Genomic DNA, 22,804 nt, shown 5'->3' on the forward strand with positions numbered 1-22,804 from the left:
AATTTGATGAAATGGACATAAGCGCGAAGGCGGTAGTGTTGACACTAGTCTTTTATGTTTTAGGATCTGTTCAAAGTTTGTGTATATAATTGAAGTCTTTATAAGTCCCTTTGCTTATGTTCTTATGACCTTTTCTTCATAGAGTCTTCCTTATTTTGACATTATGTTGTTATTTCTTTAATTGATTGATTTTGGTTCCATGATCTATCAAGCTCAGAGTTTATATATATATTGTTGTGTTCTTAAATTGCAAAAGAATAAACTTCTAGGGAGGAAAGAAGTGAAAAATGGTCCCCAATAATGAAATAGATTTTCTTTGGGGAATGCTAAAGATGAATTTCCAATAATTTATCATATTTTTATTTTAAATAGATAAAATTTGGCCTAAATTACAACCTTTCAATGTCCAATTGGAGGGCACCGACGATGGCATATAGGGTCAATTCATGTAGGGTATCCCATTGGTGTGTGGAGGGTCTCATGATTCTTTTGGTCTATTCCCTTTCGTTTAGACATTAGCATTACAAGGATTATTCCCAAGAGAAAGACAGCCAAATAAGAGAGATCAGAGACATGTGGCTGCTTATTATTGGTCTAAAAAACTTAGAGGTTCTTATAATAATAATATAAAAAAAACGATGTCTCCATAATTAATATCTTACCACTCTACTTTTTTTTTCTTTTTGTCCTTTTGGAAAAATGATCATTCATTTGATAGTAAAATAAATCCATTGGTTCTCTTTAATAAGACACAACATCAATGTGGGAAAATCAGAAAGCCATGGAAAGGAAAAAAGAAAATAAAAAACTCAATGACCCTACTTGTTCTTTCAACAATGGATATGAGTGAAAGTGATTTTGAAAGGCTTCTATCAATGTAGGTAAAAAAAGTAACATATTTAACAGGCCATTAAATCATTTTCATAAGATAGACTTTACTCATCCTCCCTTTAAAGACCTTGAAGTGGGAATTGATGATATAGAGATACGTTGCCCAAACAACATATATGTTCCTAAATCTCATGTATGTTCTCTCTACCAAAAATAGTTGTCACATGCCTAACCTCCTATTCAATCTCCTACAACTTTGTTTCCTGTTCACCTTGACTCAATAAACTATGTAACCCCTGTCCTATTTGGAGTATATACACCTCAACGTGGTAGCCTTACCAATTAATTGTGATTTGTAAAGTTAAAACTATATTGGTTTTCTCTTAATTGTTCTAATCTAAAAAAAATGTATTTAGTAAAAATGTATTTAATATTATATAATCTAACCCCCACAACTATTACTTATCTTTGTTAAATATGGTTTAGTCTTACAAAAATTACATTGAGATGTGATTAGCCACTTGGATGCACTAGTCTTGTATTGACCCATAGGAAGGGTCATCTCACCAGATGTTTGGAGGAGTTTAATCTTAAGTAACTATCTCACCAAGGTTATAATTATAAAAAGCATTGATATCATTGCAACTTGATTGTGATGTAGAGTAACACTCTCTTTCCAAAGAATAAAAGAAGATATGGAGTTGTCAATATGAATAGTCCTAAACATAGTCCAAAATTTTGGATTGGAATCATATATGAATTGTTTTCTGTCATTTTTTTCTTTCTTTCACGTCATATTTGGATGAAATTACCAATACAAAAAACTTCGAGCATTCCAACATGGGTCTCGGTTGGAATATCCGATCCTCTCCCTTGCTCTCTTCACTCTTCTCAACCTCCACTCTTGATCTCCTCTCTCTGGCTCTTGCTCTAGCTAGCGACACATGCATTGAACGCTCACCCATTGGGTTAAAAAGCTAGAAGTGAAACTCATCTTCACAACGGGACCTCCATTAACCTCACATTAAAACATGAAAATGTAAAACATGAAGTCAGTTTGAAATCTATTATACTCCTAAAATTTTCGATCATTGCGAGAAAGAGAGTGAATCAATGTATCGAAGTGTGAGAGAAAGTTGTAAGGAGGACCAATAAACATACTTTATGACTATGAATTTTGTGAATATTCTTGATCATGAACCTTGGATGAAAGCCCTCCATGACTGATGTTGGAGTGGGATGTAGGCTCAAAAAAATAAAACCACTATCACAGATAACAGGTATTGCATGTGAAAAAGGATCTCCCAAACAAGATCTTTCTTTAAAGATTATTCACTTTGAAAATGAATGTTGCAAAGTCGATCGATGAAAATTTGGACGAGTTTAAGGAGCTAATCACAGAGGTCAATTAAACTAATAGGTGGAGAAATTTGAAGGAAAGAAAGTGAGACACCCTATTGATTAAGGGATAAGGGACAATGATTATTAGGTAATGAGCGGATTAAATAGTCGCACCAATATATATATATATATATATCTTAACACACTTCTCTATGGTCTTCGTTATAGATCAAGAACCAAAAGTGATTCATTGGTTGATTTAAAAGTGATACAAACCAGAAGTGTGAGCAAAATGTTCCAAAATTCAAAATCAGTGAGAAGTTACAAAGAGGAGAAATATTATAGCTTTCTGAAGCTTCAAAGAACAGTGAGATAAAAGATGTGCGAGTGTTGTAGTGAAATATGGAAAATACAACATTTCTACATAAGTTGTGAATGCAACAAAATGTAAATAACAAGATCAATTCAAGACAAAATCAAAGGATCAGGAGGAGGAGATATCTTATTGATGATTTTTTTAATTAAAAGAGATTATTTCAACAACAAACAGTTTGAAAGTCTTTATTTTCCTACCTGAAATTTGTTTATTTCTGGATGATTTTTTAATTTAATTCAATATATACAAAATTTGTGACTTATTTCATAGGACTGAAAATATGGACAAAATACGGTAAACATTTAAAATTTTGTGATTGTTGTTTAAATATAATTTAGTTAGATATATATTAAGGGTAAAATCTAAAAAAGATAGAAAAAAAAAAACTACTTACATTCATCGAAAAACAAAATTTGTTATTTTAAAAATTCAATTTTTTTTTTTTTGTATTTTGTTATATTTATTTATGTTTTTGGAAACATATATTTTATATTGTTTTTATCCTAATTTCATCCATTAAGAAAGTTTTATATTTTGTATTTACTGGATTACAAAAGTTTTAATTGGAGAGACATTTGTTGGGTTGACAACTCAAATTAATTTTTTCAACTCAATCAATATAATATGGATTTATCATACCATATCTGAAATAGATTTACCCTATCACCTCCTAAGATCCGTTTAACTTATTACCCTATCACCTCCTAAGATCCGTTTACCCTTACTATACATCATAGATCGTTTACTCTACTATACATCATAGATTATTAGTTCGGGTTGGGTTGTACTATTAAACATATTTTTTAATCCAGTCCAACCCACGTCTTAAACTAAACTCAACAACTAACCCACCTCAACTTATATAAACTCATATAATATGGGTAGTTAATTACAACCCAGTTTTAACCCTTTGCTCATTTTTATTTCTTTTTCATGCAGATTCAAACAAACTCCCTCAAAAGTTATTCTCTATCCACAATTCTGATTCAAATTTTTAGTTAATTGGGTGATTTCTTTCAATGATGATGCAAATACTATCGCAAAATCTCCAGGCACTGTGTATTAGATTCAAAGTATTATACATATATATTAAGAATTTTCTACCATCGTTAGTTGGACATAAATGAAAACCAGAGGAGTAATGATATCCTAAGATATATAGAATTGAGTTTGTTTCAAACCTAAAGCATTATTCTTAGGAAACAAAACAACAACATGCAATCCAATTCTGCAATTAATGGATGGAATATGGTTTAGTTTTTTTCTTTTAAAAAGAAATTGAACCTTTCGGCAACGGGAGATCCCTTCGTCTTCTTAAGTCTTTGTCCATCACAACTCACGATCTTTGCTCCATAAAGTAGTACTTCAAAAGCAATATGTTCGATTCGCTTCCATCTCCTAACACACCTCTCTTCTACCTATAATGATCCCCTATATATATTTGAAATCTATTCATTCACGCCAATAAATGTACAAATATATCTTTCTATTTCTATCGGGATGATCATCTCTATCGTAATCCCAATAATATAGAGAACAACACAACAAACTATTTCAAAATAGTATCGAGTTAGGTATGATCATTTGTAACCTTTATGCTATTATTATTCATTTTTTTTCTCACTAAAAATTCTCTCTTTACAGCCATTTTTAGAGAAGAAGCCGTAATTTCTTCATGTAAAAAATGATTGTGAGCAATAAATAAATGAAGTCTAATAGTCCATGCAAAATTGTTTAGGATAATTATAATAGGCTAGATAATAATTAAGCCTAGAACAACATCTATGAAAAAATTAAACTGTCAATATAACAAAATTTATAACAATATGTTTCACTATAGTTAAATCATGATAAAAACTAAACATAAGCTTCATTGTTCTGACATTAAAAAAAAAATACATGAACTAAATATTGTGAATTCAACACTAGAATTTTATTTTTGTAAAAGGTTAAAACACAACATTTTTTTATAAATTAAAAAAACACAAACAAATATACAATATAGATATTATAATGTGTTTTTTTGGGGGGATGCCATAAAATTGCTAAATATATTCTCAATCATTTAAGTTTCTTTTTTTGTTTGTATGTCAAACGTGTACAACAGTACAAGGTATATTGATTGGTGTTACAATGAGAAGATTGGAATTTGTTCATATCACTCCACCCCCGTGGCCATGGCCATGGACCCTTTTTCTTTTTCGTTCAAACATTTCATATATTGTCTAATTACTGTGTGAATGTTATATCAATTAACGAAGGTCTTAAATTTTAAATCACATCTTTACAAATAGATTTAGACAATCTATAATCTTAATATTTTTCGTTAATAAACATATTAATTTGTGGTAAAGGAAAAAAAAAACAAAAGATAGTAATTTGGTTCAATGAATTTTTCATTATGGTAATGTAAGTTGGCTCCATAATCACTTTCCCAAGTTCACTTTTCACGTCCATCCAATTTCCCATGCATTATTTAATTTATTTTCTTTCCAAAATTTCAAGAAGAAAAGTTTAACGCCTAAATATTAATTAATCATTTCTTCTTAATGTAAGTTGTCAAATTGAATCTCTATGTTTTTATTTAGAAAGATAAAAATGATTCCTAAAAATTGTATTTTTAGAAAATAAAAAAGTGAAAAGGGAATTCAAACTCAACACCACCTTTTTAGTTTTAACACAAACACCTATTAGACTTTTAAAAAGATATAACAAAAGAAATAAATATAGAAACGAAATATGTAAATTAGGTGGAGAAAAGATATAATTTAAATTAAAATCTTAGTCGTTTTTAAAAGTAAGAGCAATGAATGACTTTTCTATTGTTTATTATTTTCTTTGAAAGTAAATGAAGATGAGAGGGACATTTATGAAAACATCGCCCCAGCTGTGGAAGGTAAATTATAAAGTATATAATTAAATCAGTTACCATGTCTAAATCATATCACCAATAATAGTACAAATAATAATACAAGGTGTTTTAAAATAAAGAATGAGTATAAGTAGAACCAATGGGGAAAGGACAGCAAGGATGTTACGGTGCGTACGTCAGCCATGTAGGCGAAGGCATTGTAAACTAAGAAAGAAAAGAGATGAAAATTCATAATTTTGATTAAAGATTATTAGATTTTAAAATGGGGGAAATTAAAAATAATGAAAGGAGAATAATCCCAATCATTGTGCCGACTGGCAGATGCCAACACTTTGATTGCATCACACCACTACCACGTAGCTGGCCACGTGTGCCGCCCATCACTCAACCCATCTCTAATCCTATCTGGGTCCCGCATTCTCTCTTCTTCTTCTTCTTCTTTTTTCTTTTTTCTAATTAATTTTTCATAAAGATGAAGACAGATATTAGGCCATTGCATCTAATTCGCTTATAAAATTGTGACTAATTCATCAATAATATTATTTTAGGAAAGGTTTAATATAGCTTTTTTAAATACAAAATTGAACATATATTAGAAAACCTATTAAACAAAAAGAGAGGAAAAAAAGGGTTAGGACTCTGTTTTGATAAAATTTTGGTTTTCTAAAACATTAAATTCTGCTTCCACTTATTTATTGTTATTATAACGACATCTCTATATAAATATTTATAAAGACAGATATTTTTCAAAGCAATTGGAGGATATTATCAAAAGGAGAAGGATGAACTAAAATATTTGAATTGAGAAAATAGCAAATCGATCATTATAAGAAGTTGATTGGATTTGGTTAGTCGATTGGAATGGAAAAAGATGGCGTACGAGTGTATGTATACGAAGGCAGTGTTTGGCCAAAAGAAAAGAAAAGTTAAAAATATATGGAAGGAATAAATTGAAAAGATTTATAGCATTTAATGGAGTAATAAAAGAAAGCAATATGTTTTGAATTACTGTAGTACTAAACTTTTTTGGAGATAATTTAACACATTTAAGTGGAAGCTTCCAATAGTAATACTCACGGATTTATATTGAAAAAGAAAAACTAAAGAATATAGAAAATGAAGGGTTTGGCAATAAACAAAGGGAAAGGGAAAGTTGTGTGGGAGAAAAATAAATAAAGTGGATGGTGGTTCACAAGCCTAGCATGTTTCTCCCTCTATATCTCATTCAACCCGTGGACTTTACCATTCTTCACAACATCACCACCATCTACGTTCCACATAATAACATTTTCTCCCCTTCCCTCACCAGATATCATACACAACCCCACTCTAACATATAGATTCATCTTATACTCTTCATTACTTATTGAGACTATATCTAATTTTTCTTTTTTGTTTAGATTGACCTTCAAAGTATGAGGAAAATGTCAAGTGTGAAATACAAATGTTATGATAAGGATAAGAGAGGAAGTAAAATTATGTTTCCTGAAATGGTGAATCAAGGGAGGTTTGATCAGAAAAACAATCTAATATCTGAAAAGCAGGGAGAGTACAAAATCTATGCAAAAAGGAAGAAACTACAATGGCATTAATTCCAAAATCAAATACAAAGATCAAACAATAAAAACAGACCATCTATAGATAGAAAGGGAAAATGGAAGGAAAAAAAAAAAAAAACAAAACAAACAAACAAATCCATGGGAGTCTATACAACAAGTTTTTATAAAAGAAAAAAAAAAAAATTGGCTATTCATTCTATTTCTTATTTTCAGAACAAGGAATGATGATGGTGATGATGATAATAATGGGGTAGAATATAAAATACAAATGGTCTAAAAAAAAAGGAAGAAAGATGATGATGATTGAGTCAATAATCCCCCAGAAAATAAATGAAAATATGTAAAGAAAATATGAATTAATGGAGGAGGAAGTAAGAATGGGGAATTTTGGAGGACTAAATTAGGAGACAAAACAGTCCTTGGGGGAAGAGGAGGAAGAAGAAGGGGAAGGATGTGGGAGGGCTTTTCTTTTTTGTCTTTTTCTGTTCTTACCGGCGACGGTGCTTCAGTGAGAGTGGCCGTACAAGTCGTATGGTGCCCAGAGGGAATCCAGAGGGCAGGGTTTCTTCGAGTCTAGCCTCATCCATGGCTTTCCACTTCCTGACCAGTGAAGAAGGCTAACCGGACCGGCGTGGAGGTTCCGGCAGCTGCCTTTCACATTGTCGCCCCCGAGGCCGTGCTGGTTCCACCGGTGTTCAATGGGAGATACATCACCAGCGAACACGAGAAGGAACGGCGGAAGGGAACCGAGCTCGTAGATCCGATTGTTTTTCTGAATCTCCATCCACCGTTCGATCCGTTTCGTGTAGCCGGCCCGTCGCCACTTAGCGAGATCTATAACCATAACACCAGAGTTGAAGTAACAGGGCTTCCGGCCAAGAAACGTGCCGGAGAACCGCTTATCCAACCAAAACCGTGAGGTGAAATACTTGGTGAAGTTGGCGTGACAGTATTCCGGTGCTCCGATGGTTTTAGAACCCAAATTAGTACTCCAAAGCTTAGAGATATCATCAACAACAACGAGATCGGAATCCAAATAAATAACTCTCCGAACACAGGGCTCCAATAACTCCGCCAAGTAGTTCCTCGCATAATTAAGCGGCTCTTCGAGGGCTTGCCGCACCGAAGTGGAAATCAGATTCTGAACAATGGCCGGATTAAAGTAATAGACCTTGAATTTCAACTGAGGAAAAGCGGATCTAACAACGGCTTCAAGATTCGTCTCAGAAACAAGAAAATGAAAGAAGACGCTCTCCGGACACAGGGAATGCTGCAGAATGGAATTGACAGCCGCAATTGAACCACGAAGGTACTCAACATCAAGCGTAATCGCAACATGAACCAAACTGGGATCACAAACACCAAATCTACCCGTAAATTTGAAGTCTCTTGGACTACAATGCTCAGCATTGCGATACAACGGCGACCTACGGAAGAGAAAGCGAGTGGGTGAATCAGAGACGGAAAGACGAACAGACTGGCGGAGGTTGAAGTCAAGGTGAGAGGAGCGAATGGCTTCGGCGGGGGGAAATGACTGGAGAGATGGAGAGAGAATGACCATCAACATAGCGGCAGAGAAAAAACCGGAGAATCTCATAATCCACAACATCTTGACTCTTCGAATCGATCTTTTCCCCTTCCTTCTGGAGTTGAAATCAAAGGGATGGTTGTCAAGATTAGGGGAAATGGAAATGGAAAAGGGGAGAAAAGGTAGGGTTTGATGTGTAGGGTCTGCCAGAGTTGAAAATGAAAAGAGGATGGATTGATGATGGATGTTGTTGAGAATCAAGTAGAGAAATGGAATGGAATGAAATTTGGAGTGAGTGCATGAGGGAAGGGAAGTAGAGAAGAAGGATGGCGTGGAAAGAAAGACGGTTTAGTAGTCATGGAAGAAGAAAAAGAGAGAAGACTGACCGGTAAATGTTGGGCGGTGGCCGGAAGGTGAGAAAGAAAACCTCCCCAGTTCTTGAACGAGGTTGGAGTGTTGTTAGGGAGTGAGATAGTTGTGGCTCCGTTGTTGATGTTGTTGTTCTTTCTTCCTCCTCCTCCTCGTCGATTATTGAGAGTGTATCGATTCCCGGGAAGAGGAGAAGGCGAAACACAAAACCAGAGAACACAGACAATTAGCAGCTGTACGACAGAGAGAGATTGAGAGAGAAAGAGAAAGAAAGCCTTTTCTTTTTAATTTATTTTTTCCTTTTTCTTTTTAGGTTTTAGATTTGCACCATAGAAATCCGAAGATAGCAACAACAAAAATCATAATACATACATATATAATACCATTTTGGTATTCCCAATTTGAAGTTTGTTTAACAAAGTTCACCATCTTTCAATAAATTTAAACCTCTTTTCTACTTGTTTGATATTTTTAAAATTTGAGTATTTGTATTTTGAATAAATTTGATATTTGGATGAAAATGAAAATTGATGTAAAAATAAATAAAAAAAAGAGTTACAGCTGTCGTTGTCAGTGATGAGGGAAGAGAGAGAAGGGGAAAGTGGGACCCAGTTGTCCAGATGTACTCGTGTACGTATTCTGCACTCCACTCCCCCTCCCTTTCTTCACATCACTCTATTCTTTTCTCTCTTCCTATTCTTCTTCTTCTTTCTTTCTTTCTTTCTTTTTTGACTCCACAAGGTGAATTCCATCAATAATTACAACTAACCTTACCTCCTCTACCAGATTACTTACTAACATGATTTCAAAATATAAAATAAAATCATTTATTTTAGCAAAATTCTAAATCTTCACCAAAAATAATCACCACTCACTCATCAAACTTCTTCCAAATTCGAACCCATTTATTTTGGACTCAACACACACATGCTTTATTTATATTACACTCTATATTGAATAATGATTTATTTCATCTAAATCTTATTTCTCCTATAATATGTGACACTAAAACCACTGACTTAAGATAACTATTTATTTATATTACATTCTTCAATTTCATTATTTGTTTAATCATCAATAATTGCATGAGTAATGGAGATGGGGAGATGTTGATAAAGATAACGATTTTGATTGTAGTAAATGATTGAGTGCGATAGTATTTAACATTTTATAGTTGTACTTTTATACTCCTCAAAATTTATATGTAAATACTTTCCTATACATGTCTAAATATATAAACTCATTCCTAAAATAACTAATAATAATAAAACATTTAATTTTTTCAGTAGAAAAATAATTTATTTTCTAAAAATATATGGACAATATGTCTCTGCACTATGTATCTATCTTTATTCATCTACCTAAATGTTCAATTACGAGTTAACATCTCATATATATCTTTTTCTTGTACTTTTATTTAATGAAGTTATTATTTATCACAATCATATATACATACATACACACATGTATATAAAATCAAATTTTGATTTTTTTATAATTATAGTTACTGGTAGAGAAAAAAGTAATATTAAAAGAAGCAATATCTTAGAATTTATTGGGTTGACAATGAGTTGTGATTTTAGGTTTGGATTACTTTTTGGAGAATGAATTTATAGGTTTGCTTCACCTTGATGGAGAGATTCCATTGTTTACTTGTAAATTACTATATTCTCTTCCTATTCTTTGTCTCCTTTTCATTTCTCCCTTATAAGATTCCTTCTCCTTTCATTAACATTTTTAACTAAGTTGTAAGTTGCAACACAAATACTCTTAAAAATAAATGTTCTAACATAATTTACACAACTACCTAAAATCAATTTTATAATATTAATACGTTTTTTTTTAAAATAAATAATTCCAATTGTTATTATTCTTATACTAAGGTAGGCATCTTCGGTATCTTGTGTGCCACAAAAACGGCTATAATTCGAACATATATTTAGTCACCTAATTAACAATACAAATTTTTTATTCTCATTTTTTCTTTCTTTTCCCTTTTTCCATTTTTTTGTTTGAAGATATCGTTTACTGTGATAAATTTTCAAATCTTATTTGAACAAGGCAGGAATAATTGATTAGTCTCTTGCTCTTGTTAAGCTACTAGCTATAATTATACCTATTATTATCAATGTCATATATAGCTCATGAAATTTGAGGCATTTTGTTTAATGTAAACTATATCCCATCAACTTTAAATATGATTTATTGAATACCTTGTTTTATATATTAATTTTCAGTATAACCAAATATTTGATTTCACATCTCTCTTTCTTTTTCAATGTAACTCTTTTACTTTAAATGTCAAGTTCTAAGTATTTAACTTCGTTAATGGTTAGGGTTTAGTCTATGACAATAATTGAAAATACAAATACTAATTAATAAAACATCAACACACTTTCTAATCTCTATCAAATGTTTTATTAACACTCGGTAACATTAAGAAAAATGTTGAAAAAGTACTCTATTTACTGTTAGCACTGCATATAGATAAAACTAAAATGATGTCTTAACTTACTCTCGTCTACCTAATATACCACTTTAATAAAAACATCTAAATTTAAAGATCTCCTAAATAGTTGTATTGTGATAAAACCTATATACCTTGATTGAAAGGAAAATTTTAAAGACCAAAGAACTGAATAGTGAAAGTAAGAGGATATTGAAAAATAACGAGAAAACAATCAAAAGAGAAACTAGGGTAGACAATACTGTAAGACCATAAACTATAGCATATCATAAATTGTTTTCTCGTGTAAACTAATTAAAAATGGATCTACAATATGCTTTCTAAGTATACATGCACTAATTAACATCTCTAGCTAGTAGCTAGTGGTATATAAGTTTGATAAATTGTAGCTAGATGCTAAAATGTCACCTTTAAAGGCTTAAACACCTCCCTCTAGGTCTCTACCCCATCAAAGGAGACATTCTCACGAACCTTCTTGTACAATAATCTCCTCATTTAATCTCTCATTGCCCTAAAAGTCTTTTGACATAAAAAAGACCTTTGACATACTTAATTTACCTATACCTTATAATTTTTTTATATTCATTTGTCAACAAAAAATTTTTTTATCTAAACCTTCAAAATATTATTTATAATATTATGAGCTTCAGCTCCATATATGCACGTGTTGTATAATATTATACCCATATAAATTTCATAACCTAACCAAAAAAAGAAATGCAAATTAATAATTCAATCACATCAAAAGTTTTTAGTCAACAAAACACTAAGCAAACCATTGTTTGATCTTACCTAATATTTCTCCATGGTAATCAATTATTGAGTTATATATAATTAGAAGGTCTTATCATACTCTTTAAGAACAAAATTTGAGAAATTGAAGTTTGTTATCACATGCAACGTAGATTTATTCTAATGGTTAAGTTAAGATTATAGATTAACTATATATTTTTAGTTAATAAGAATGAAATAACAATAACCTTCCCTCAACTCTACTCATTGTGAATCCAACTAGCTCAAATTTTCTTATCGGTTCAAAAGTGATGTTGTTGAAGGTTATAAAAATTAGTTTAGGTAGGAGGGTGTACAAATTAGATATGTATTATATACCTATAAAGCTAGAAAAAAGGAAATGAAAATAATAATTCATAGTGACAAAATTGGTACGAAAGTATATGATATAAAAGCATATAGTTTGAAGGCAGTACGGTTTATAACAATTATTGATTTACCTCTCTCCCAATTTTATTTTCTTAACAACAAAAACCCTAAAAATCAACCGACAGGACATAGATCTTAAATATATATATATATTATATATATAATTTTTTTTAATTCGAAATGACAATTTCATCCTCGTGGATGGACCCCCAGAATCTAAGGGCACCTGTGCCCTTCCTCTCTCATTTCTCTCTTCTCTCTTTTCCTCTAATATTCCCAACATTTTTACCCTTCAAAAAAGTATTCTAAAAGTTCTTTGTTATTTAATCAAACATTTTAGTCTGCTTTTGTTCGTACACTTAAATTACATTAGTTTACTTCTGAGTTTATTTTATATATTGTTACTGTTTTTCTTTCTCTCTAATTTCATTTCTTTTTAATGTCTTCTACCTAATTTTTCAAAAAGTGGGACTGTCTAACAATTATTTAAAAATTTACACCAATTCAATACTAAGCTTGAGTGTTGGAATTACTTCTAATCTTAAAAGAGTTTTATTTTTGTGTACTTTCAAATAAATTATAGATAGAATAGATGCTTAGCATAAACCATAAACAAATTTTTCAAAAAGAAAGAACAACGTTAGAGCTAAAGTTAATTGGGTAGAAAATTGAGAATTTTGACAACCTTATTCATTTGTTTAATATATTTGGGAAGATTTCAACATCTTGAATATTGAGTTTCTTGATTATTTTTCTTCAACTTGTAAAGGCAAATACAAAAGGGATCCACCTCCAATCACAAATCTTTCTGCAACCAAGTTATCTATCTCTTTCTATACTATATCATCTTTCTTTTCTTTGACAACAACACATCAGGATCAAGATGTGAGACTTCTTGAATGTATAAATTGATTTTTTTTTCTTGTATACATATAGTTGAATTAAGCTATTATGATTTGATGTCGAAATAAATTATTGTGTTGTGACCGTGGTGCTAATATCACGATACCAATTGTCTCTTAACGCTAATGCAACTCTCTAATTCAAAGTGCATTCGTCGGAACAAGAAATAGAATCAAATAAAAGAAAGCTCAAAACATCACAATAGAAAGAATAAAATAATAGTTAAAGAGTAGAAAAAAAAAGAGAGAAACGACTAGAATTTTAACAGGTCAAAAAGGAAAAAGAACTATTAATACAGAACATTTAATTTCTAAATAAGAGTTATAGAAGTCAAAAGCACAGTTACCCATATATAGACAGACGATAGCGATACACATATCGTAACAAAGTTATGATATCACCACAAACACGCTTTAATCTCACAACTATCGTACTTTGAAATTTATAATACCTTAGAGAGATTACTAAATTCACTAATGGAGATATGAGTGTAAACCAACTACTCATTCTTGTTTGATGCAGGAGGATGAAGAAGTTGAATGTTTGATTTGATAAAGTAAGAAAGTTTGGGAAAGGAATGGATAAATAGTGAAGGGAAGTGCATGGATAGGAATTGAAAAGGAAAATGTGCTTTAAGAATAGAATTTAAAACCTATGTAGAAAATATAGGGACTGCCAGAAAGGAAGGGGGCGGTAATTAATTAAAAGTAACAGAAAAAATTATCGAATTAGAAAAGGAAACGTGGCAGCGACGGTCAAATATTTACAGTGGGACTGGACATGTACAGCTCAGCACGACGGATGATAATTAGGAGTGGTGGAGAGGTCCCACGTGGAGGCAGATCGTACGGTTTCGGGGCTTCCAGGCCAGCCTGGCGTCCACCATCATCACTCTCTGTTTCCCCTTTTCCTTCTTATGCCCTCTTTTATTTTTTCTATTCCTTTTTTATCTATAATTTTCTTTTTCTTTTTTTTGCTCACTTTAGTTTACTAATTATTCATAAGTGTTTTTTTGTTTCTTTCTATTATTAATAAAATTTTGGTTGACATAGTATTTGATAATTTCAACAAATTAATGACTTAAAATAATAATTTCCGACAGTAGTTATATTAGCACGTTTAAATGTTGAATTGATAAAGTTCTAAACAAGCCGTAACGAATTTAGTTAAATTGATATATTTTATTTATTTAAAATTCAAAGTTAAAAATTGGTATTTGTCTTTTTTTTAATATTGAAAACTTATATCGCGTTAAAGTTGTAAACACTAATTTCACCTCCAATTTTCTTATTTTTGTTATCTACAATAAAAAAATATCCAAAATTTGAAAACTAAGAAAATAGAGTTTGTTTTTAAAATTTAGCTAAAAATTCAACCATTGTATTTAAGAAAAATGTAAATTCACTATACAACATATCGAAAAAATAGACATAATTAAAAAAAAACGATAATTTAATCGTTGAATGTTGAAACTTATACACTAATATGACACAAATCTCTCAAATTTCAGAAACTCATGCATCATTCAAAGTTTATATTTGGTAAATAAGTTTACAAAAAAGAAAAAAAAAGGGTTTAGAGATAATATAATTTGGAACTTATACAATATTATTTATTCTCCTCCCACAGTGGAGAAAACTTCAACCATATTTCAGACTAATTTATTTTAGTGCATAGTTGGGTGTAGCTATGGAGTATATAATTACTAAAAAGATGTGATAATGTTCAAAGTAGCACAATATCTCAACTAACTACTTCTATAGATTCTTTTCCTACATTGCTAAGTAATACTAAAGAATCAAGTTTGGTGAAATTATAATAAAAGAATAATAATATATATGTATATATATATAAAGAAAGAAAGAAAGAAAAACCCTATAAATTTATTATAACATTATTTGACCACATCAACTATAAAATATCTGAATATTTGAGTTGAAAAGTTTGGAGTTAATAAATTAAGTAAATGTGTATGTAATAACAAAAGGGATATGGTCCACATTTATAAAGGGAAAGTCCCCCCTCATTGTACCTTTGGGTTTGGCTTATAATAAGATGTTGATGTAGGGAAGGGATTCTTTATTAGGGGATGTGAACAACACTCCTACTCTTTCATAAATCATGATGACATCTTGTTTCTTATATATAAACTTAATTTCAATTTCCTAAATAGCCACACTAATTACAATGCTTATCAAAGACAAATTTAGAGTTCCCATCCCAATTACTATTTTGAGTTTGTTTAAGGGAGGATAAATTAAGTTTTACTTCTAAATTAAAAACACACAAATGTAATACTATTTGATAGCGATATATAATTATTAATACGTGTTTTAATAAGATGGTATACATACAAAAGAAAATTAGAAAGTACAGTTTGTGAAGTTAATTTTTTAAAAAAATTTAGTTTGGAAAAAGGATAAAATTTCCCTTTTCAGGAACTACAAATTCTGAAGATGGAGTTATGGAGAGAAAGTCAAAAGAACATGTGTGTGTTTCATTCTAAAGTTGCAAACTTCGTTGTGCAAATTTCTATATTTTGTTCATTGTAATTTATTGAAAAGATTAGGTTAATAGATTTTGGTGAAGCAAATAATTAATAATAATGCCATTATTTTCTATACTTCCTTGTTTAGAAAATAATTAATATAGCATTCTATACCTATATAAAAAATAAAACACATTCAATTATTCCATATGATTTGAGCAACTGCAATTTTTCTAGTCTTTATACTTATAAAATTTTAATTATTTAATTTCTATTTGAAAGAGTTTTAATTTGATTCTACAAATTTGTTAAACTCCAATCATTCCGATGGAGTCTTCTCTATTAAATTAAGCTATATAAAATGAAGACTTTGTTAGATGCAGTATGTGTTAACTCTGTCTAAATTAATAACAAAAAAGGATTGGACATTGAACATTGGGTAATAAGCATACTATTTTATTATAGGGGAATGAATGGTTGGATATTGAAATATATTAAAGCAAAATGAGTTAAATAGCAATAAGTCTCTTCATTCATTCATTCATTCACTATCCATTTGACAAAAGATTGGATTATATTGGACTTCGTCAAATAAATTAAAAAAGACGCTCATAATTTAAAAGTAGCCGTTGGGTGCTCTGCAAAATGGCAGCTTTTCTGTCATTTTACAAAACTCTGTTCTTCTAATATATATTATATATATATATATATATAGAACAGAACAGCATACCACATTTTTAAGTTTATGATAAAGAGGTGCAGAAAGTCAAATTTTGTTTTTATAGTTTAGAAAAGTTCAAATTTATTTAATAAAACTCATCATTGGTTTTTACTTTTAGGGAAAATGGTAGCAACAAATGACCTATTTTTGGAGGTTGAAATGATATTTTTGGTCTTAGCATAAGCATGCTTTGAAATTAACAATTCAACCAAACCAACATTTATTTCCCTTGGTTGTTGTGAGTCTAAGGGAACAATTGGTCGTCTGCCTGTGTCCTTCGTTTGCTAGAATTGTAAAGGAATACATATAGAAGAGAGAGATAATACATGAAACAGAGTGAAAAGGAAGGAGAAGAGCAAACATGAATTGAGCAACGAAAGGAAGAAACAAATTGAAAGGAATGGAGAAGGCTAAATGTGAGAGCTACTTTTGAGGCTGTTGTTGCCATTTTGGGCCAAAAGCCCTATAAATAGGGTTGGTTATGTTTTGGGCCAGACCTTCATTCAGCCCATTTTGTATTGGGCTCTTTCCCTTAACTTTCCGGGAGAAGCGACTTCTCCCCTTACTACAAAATTGTTAGTCACTTTCTTTTTATTTCTTTTTTTTTTTTGAGAACTTACAAATTTAATTTCCTTTGTTTTTAAAATGCTTCACAAAGTTGTTGAGAAATAATAATAGTGTTAGTTGATTGATATTCACCTACTACTTTACAATAAAAACGATGTATATAATATACAAACAATGATAAATAAGAAAACAACTAAATTAGCCTTAACATTTTGGTAATTTACAACTCGGCATAAGGTAACAAATAAAAAATTCTAATTCTTTTTTTAATATTTTATGTATAAAACTAAATTTAACTTAATTAAATTCACTAATATTAAATTTAACAAATTGATTCCAATGATTATATTAAATTCACTAATAGTGATATTAATAATATAAAATTAAAAGTATGTTCTTAAATATGTAAAAAAAATTAATTAAAATATTTATAAATATAACAATATTTTACTTGTTTATCAATGATAAACGATGACATGATAGAATATTTTATTATCTTTGATTTTTTTTTTTTTTTTTGTATTTTGTCATTTAAAAAATAAGATGTAAATATAAGACCCATTGTTATTGATTAAACTAATATAAAGTAGAGTGTAAACGTTTTAGCGTGCGTGTATATGTAATATAATTCTAAATTATTAAAGTTGTAGTCGATACATTTTAAATTATTATTTGGGTAAGAAGACATTGAATCGTAAAGAAGAGTTGGATGAATTCATTTCATTATAAGAGGATAAGAAAATCATGAAGATGAACCATGAACAAGACCAATGGATCGTAAAAGAGATTTTAGATTAGCAGAAATTAACAATCCTCACTTATTGAAGATGATTTAATCATGGGTTTTTTAAAAATAATAATAAAGAGAAAAAGAGATGTGATAAATTGCGTTATAATTTAGGTGAAAGCAAAGTAATAATTGAATGAATTAATTAATGTTTTAAGGTAAGAATAGAGGTTCAAACACATGATCATTATTTAAATTAACCACAAACCAACTAACTAATTAATTATTCCACCTCTACACCACTAATGTCTACTAAAATATATTGATTTCCCCTACAAATAACATTTTGGTTGGTTTCATTTTAATTACAATTACAAGTTTTCTACTTCTGTACTATCATTACAAATTCAATCTCTTCTTTAGTTTGGTTTGATAGTCATTTATGGTTTTGTGATTAAAAATTAAATATATTTTCTCCTTTTCAATTCTTAACCAAATCTAAAAACAAAAATAATATTTTGAAATCTATTTTTATTTAGTTTTTAAATTTTGGTTTGATTTTTTAAATAATTGGTAGAATGCATATAACAATGAGGGAAAATTAAGAATAAAAGGGGTGTCTCAACGCTTAATTTTTAAAATGAAAATAAAACAGTAAAATGATTATCAAATTAGACGTTAAATATTGATTTGACATATTTAATTCCACCAACGATTAAACTATTTAGATCTTTAAAAAGTTATTTAACACAAGGTAGTTATACCTATCTTTATCATAAATATCATGAATAGAAAGAGAAAGAGAAAAAGAAAACGATTTCTCTTTGCTTACTACCTTTATTTTATTTCACCACAAAATTTATCGATATCTATCTATACACATAACTAATTGTAATATTGATTTTAAGTTTGCATTTTCACTATTGTCACCCCCAAAAATGGTGTAAGAAACTACACTTTTCATGTGAAATTTAGTTGTTAAACTAATAGTACATTTAATAACAATAGTGAAAAATGACAACGACTTATTAGAATCAAAATTCAAAACATTCTTAAATATGAATACAATTTCATTTTAGAAATTGATTGATATTATGTGCGGCTTAACTTTTTAAGGTTTCTCTTTGGAAAAAATTTAACTAACCCCCTACCTCACTTCTTCCCTCAATGGTTGTTGTCTGCTACCACCACCCTTAACTAGCCACCTTGATGACAACCATCTCCAACAACCACCGCTTCCATTGATCAACTAAAACGACCAACTATTGGTGATCACTTATGACGATCAACTTTATTGATCATCTTCATGTTTACTTGTGACAATCAATAACAAAAGCCTATCAACGAAAGGGTCTATAAGAGACAAGTAAATTATTAACTGGCTCTAAAAATTTAATGAATTACTCGGATAACAATGGCACATGGTTTGTTCATCACCTTGTTGAGATTTTTTATGAGCATAATTTCAACTTTATGGTAAAGCTCACCCTTTGCTCAATTATAGTGTTTAAGATTTGGTACTTTTTCTTTATTAATGTAATTATATATTTAACTATGACAACAACCAGGTAATATTTCAATTAACTCCCTAAGGTAAAAAAAAAAACATTACACTTCAAAAAGTTAGGGTGAAAATAGAGAGGAAAATGGGGAAAAAAAAAGAAGGGTAAAAAAAGAATCAGCGGATAGGATTTGATTTTCTTCCCACTGGATCCTTACCGTCCATCTCCATACCCCATAAAATCCACCGGATTATTCCGCCACCGTCGGCAACCGCCCGCCACCCCAACTCGGCCGGACAGTTTCCGGCGGAGGCAACCGTCCCTGCGCCACCACCAACGACTTATAGATCTCAGTGATCATTTTCTCATCATACTCCTTCAAAGTGCTCCTCCCGGCGCCACCCCAGATCCCATCGCCACCCCCGCTGCCGCTGCCGGAGCCGATGACCCTCGAGTTGGCAAATGCCAACATCGCTTTAACATAAGAATCCCTCAGCCAAAGAAGCAGTTTCTTCAGTGACGGCATTCGCCGGAAAAGCCTGAGCTTAGGGGAGATCTTGATCCGCCAAATCCGACGGCGGCGCCTCCCTCCTCCGGCTGCCCCAAGTTGGGCTGTATCCGTTCTACGACCCACAGACGCAGCGAGTTTCCGGTAGCTTTTCCTCCTCAAATAGCGCCTAAGGCCATTGTAAACGCTCACTGAAACGCCTTCCATTGAAATCTAAATCCAGAATTTTGGAGAAATGGGAGAGGGAGAGGGAGAAAATGAAAGAAAAAGGAAGAAAGAAATTATAGGATGTAAATGGAGAGGAAGATAATAAATAATTGAGCTAAGATTTTGAAATGGAATTAAATAATTTTGTTGGAGAGGGGGAGAAAGAAGATGGGGTGGTGATGCTCATAAATGGGGCAACAGGGGAGAGACTCTGTTTCTAACCTGTATTGTTTGCTTCCCAAATTGAATGAACCAATATGAAAAGGGTGGCTACATGTGACATCTAATTTACCACTCCATATTACTTTCTTTTATATATCTAAGGGTTATGATCCATGTAATTAAACTAAAGCAAAAACATTTAATTCTTAACCTTACATTTCCATATGGATTATCCAATATGATCACCTTAATCGTAGAATGCTTTCAATTTTTAAAACAATGGATAATTAACATTTTTCATCTCATTCTTTTTTTTTTACTACTCACTCCCTTTCACTTGTGCCCACCTTTCATCTTTCATCACCCGCTCTTGCTTGCACTTTAGGCCATTGTTGTGACTCCAAATAAATCTAAAAAAGTTCGTGATGTAAGCAAAATGTTAACATTTATCGTTTTCAAAATACGTGAATTGAGTCCTCTAACAAAAAAAAAAAAGTCTTTTTAGTTTAACTTGGTATTATTTACATATTTGGCTTTCTAGATTTGAACTTTTGTCTTATTCTAAAGTTATGGATGCATATCTTATTCAATTTGAGATTTAGATCAAGTAAGATTTATACTATTGATAGTTGAAGTCAATGTTGAGAATATAAAACTATTTTTGTAAAGGTTACGATCTTTATTCCATACCAAAAACCTCATTTAAATTGTTTCATGGTAGAACACACGTTTTCCATGAAATATTAATTTGATTTTAAGAAAAAAATTGGATAAAAAAATAAACAACCTTTACATATAATGATAAAGTTGGTAATTAATTTTGTTTACAAAGTAACTAACCACATAAACATAAAGAAACCAATAACAAAAGTTGATAAAGCTTTTAGGAAGAAACTAAAATAGAAAACGCAATTCACATCGACTCTTTCATCACGTCACTAGGTTTTTGATAGAGTTAATAAAAGAATTAATACTTCGTATCAACCATAATCACTTTGTTTCATTCAATCAATTTGTGAATCCCACTACTAATATACATCAATTTCATATCATAATTATTTTATTGTTTAATTGATTTTATTTGATTTTTTTTTGTTTGTGTATCTTCAAATATCAAATTTAGTTCTTATGTTAATATTTTTTATTTGAAACTAGTTGAATAATAATAATTTTTATGGAATAAAATGTATTAGATGGTTCTAAAATTTAGAGTGATAAAATACTACAAAATAGCAATAAAACGTCATGAGAACTAAAATTAAAGGCATACTTTGTTGAAAGGAACTTTATTAGTGTGTAATAAATATTTTGAATCTAAATTTCCAATTATAGACTGAATAGAAACAATAATTGTAAATGCAACCTCTTACACGAAAGTATAATTTAGGAGATGTGGTTGAAAATTAATTAGCCGTGTGGTGAGCAATAGTAAGAAGCAATCATAATTGAGCCTTCAAAACTTTATTCAATTTTAATTTTTAGTTTGATCACCATTTAAATTGCTATATAACCATATTAAATTGAAAGGGAAAGATATATTTTAACTGTTAATTAGACCTAATTAGTGTTACTCAACACTAATTGAATTGATTGATACGTACTTAGTATATATTATTGGTTAAATTATAAGTTACGTCCAGGTATTTCAATTCTAAATTATAATGTGTGATTAGTTCATGAATTAAATCAAAACAACCTTTGCTTAATTGATATGAGTGAATTAATAGGACACAAAAATTGGAAATTAGTTACAATAAGTATATATTTCATTAATGATTGTTTGGTGTGAATCAAATATAAAATGATTTTAGAAGTCAATACTATATCCACATCTGTTGCATTTAATTTTATTTATGATTTAACGTGTTTTGTTGAAATGATCAAAGATATGTGTGTGTGTAAATTAAATGTGTTGTGAGAGAATAGAGTACAAAGTTGTGTCACTATTATTGTTGATATAAAAGAGATTCATATTGATTTGTGGTCTTTATTTTATTATATGGTATGACAAAAGTCTTCTCAATCGAGTTTCATGTCATTCACATAAAATTTGGTATTGCTTTCAACAATATGCATCATGGAATCACGTCCTTATAAATCACAACTTTTTCTCAACCTAATTCCACGTTTGGCTTTGACCATAAGACGTTAAGTCATACAATTTATTGATTCTCAATGTACTCACCAAAATATTCACATCAATATGAAAAATATACAAAATATTTAACGAACTAACTTAAAAACAAAATTTATGGATATAAAAAATATATCTAAACTTTAGGATTAATAAAAAAGATTAGATTCTAAAACATATATTATATACTCTAACAAATTAAACACATCCCAATGAGTGTATTTACATACTTTGGCCGTCTCTACTCTATAACTTTTAATTTTTGTTGGTTGTTAGTTTATTTGAGCATATCAAAGCATTAATAATATTGAAAGAGACGAAATAGGTTTTTGAGTTAAAGAGGACAAAGGGTTGTGTAGAAACCTCATGTCTTTAATTTTC

At 30.4% G+C, this 22,804-nt stretch overlaps 2 protein-coding genes and 2 long non-coding RNA genes across 4 annotated transcripts; all 4 read right to left on the reverse strand.

The window, feature by feature from the left end:
* Positions 1-1,449: 1,449 nt before the first annotated feature.
* Positions 1,450-4,278, reverse strand: LOC116405061. The gene is made up of 2 exons (XR_004218116.1): positions 3,833-4,278; positions 1,450-2,095 (listed from the first exon to the last, which is right to left on the reverse strand). It is a non-coding gene; the product is annotated as an uncharacterized LOC116405061 (long non-coding RNA).
* Positions 4,279-5,440: 1,162 nt separating this feature from the next.
* Positions 5,441-9,300, reverse strand: LOC116405184. The gene is made up of 2 exons (XR_004218325.1): positions 8,894-9,300; positions 5,441-5,872 (listed from the first exon to the last, which is right to left on the reverse strand). It is a non-coding gene; the product is annotated as an uncharacterized LOC116405184 (long non-coding RNA).
* Positions 7,265-8,894, reverse strand: LOC101203946 (probable galacturonosyltransferase-like 7). Its single transcript, XM_004135959.3, has one exon. It carries the CDS (start codon positions 8,586-8,588, stop codon positions 7,485-7,487), a length of 1,104 nt encoding a protein of 367 aa, XP_004136007.1. The 5' UTR covers positions 8,589-8,894; the 3' UTR covers positions 7,265-7,484.
* A 10,108-nt stretch (positions 9,301-19,408) lies between the features above and the next one.
* Positions 19,409-20,385, reverse strand: LOC101203703. Its single transcript, XM_031888401.1, has one exon. It carries the CDS (start codon positions 20,125-20,127, stop codon positions 19,663-19,665), a length of 465 nt encoding a protein of 154 aa, XP_031744261.1. The 5' UTR covers positions 20,128-20,385; the 3' UTR covers positions 19,409-19,662.
* Positions 20,386-22,804: the final 2,419 nt, after the last annotated feature.

Source organism: Cucumis sativus, chromosome 7 (genome assembly GCF_000004075.3).
Source record: "Cucumis sativus cultivar 9930 chromosome 7, Cucumber_9930_V3, whole genome shotgun sequence".
Lineage (NCBI taxonomy): Eukaryota > Viridiplantae > Streptophyta > Magnoliopsida > Cucurbitales > Cucurbitaceae > Cucumis > Cucumis sativus.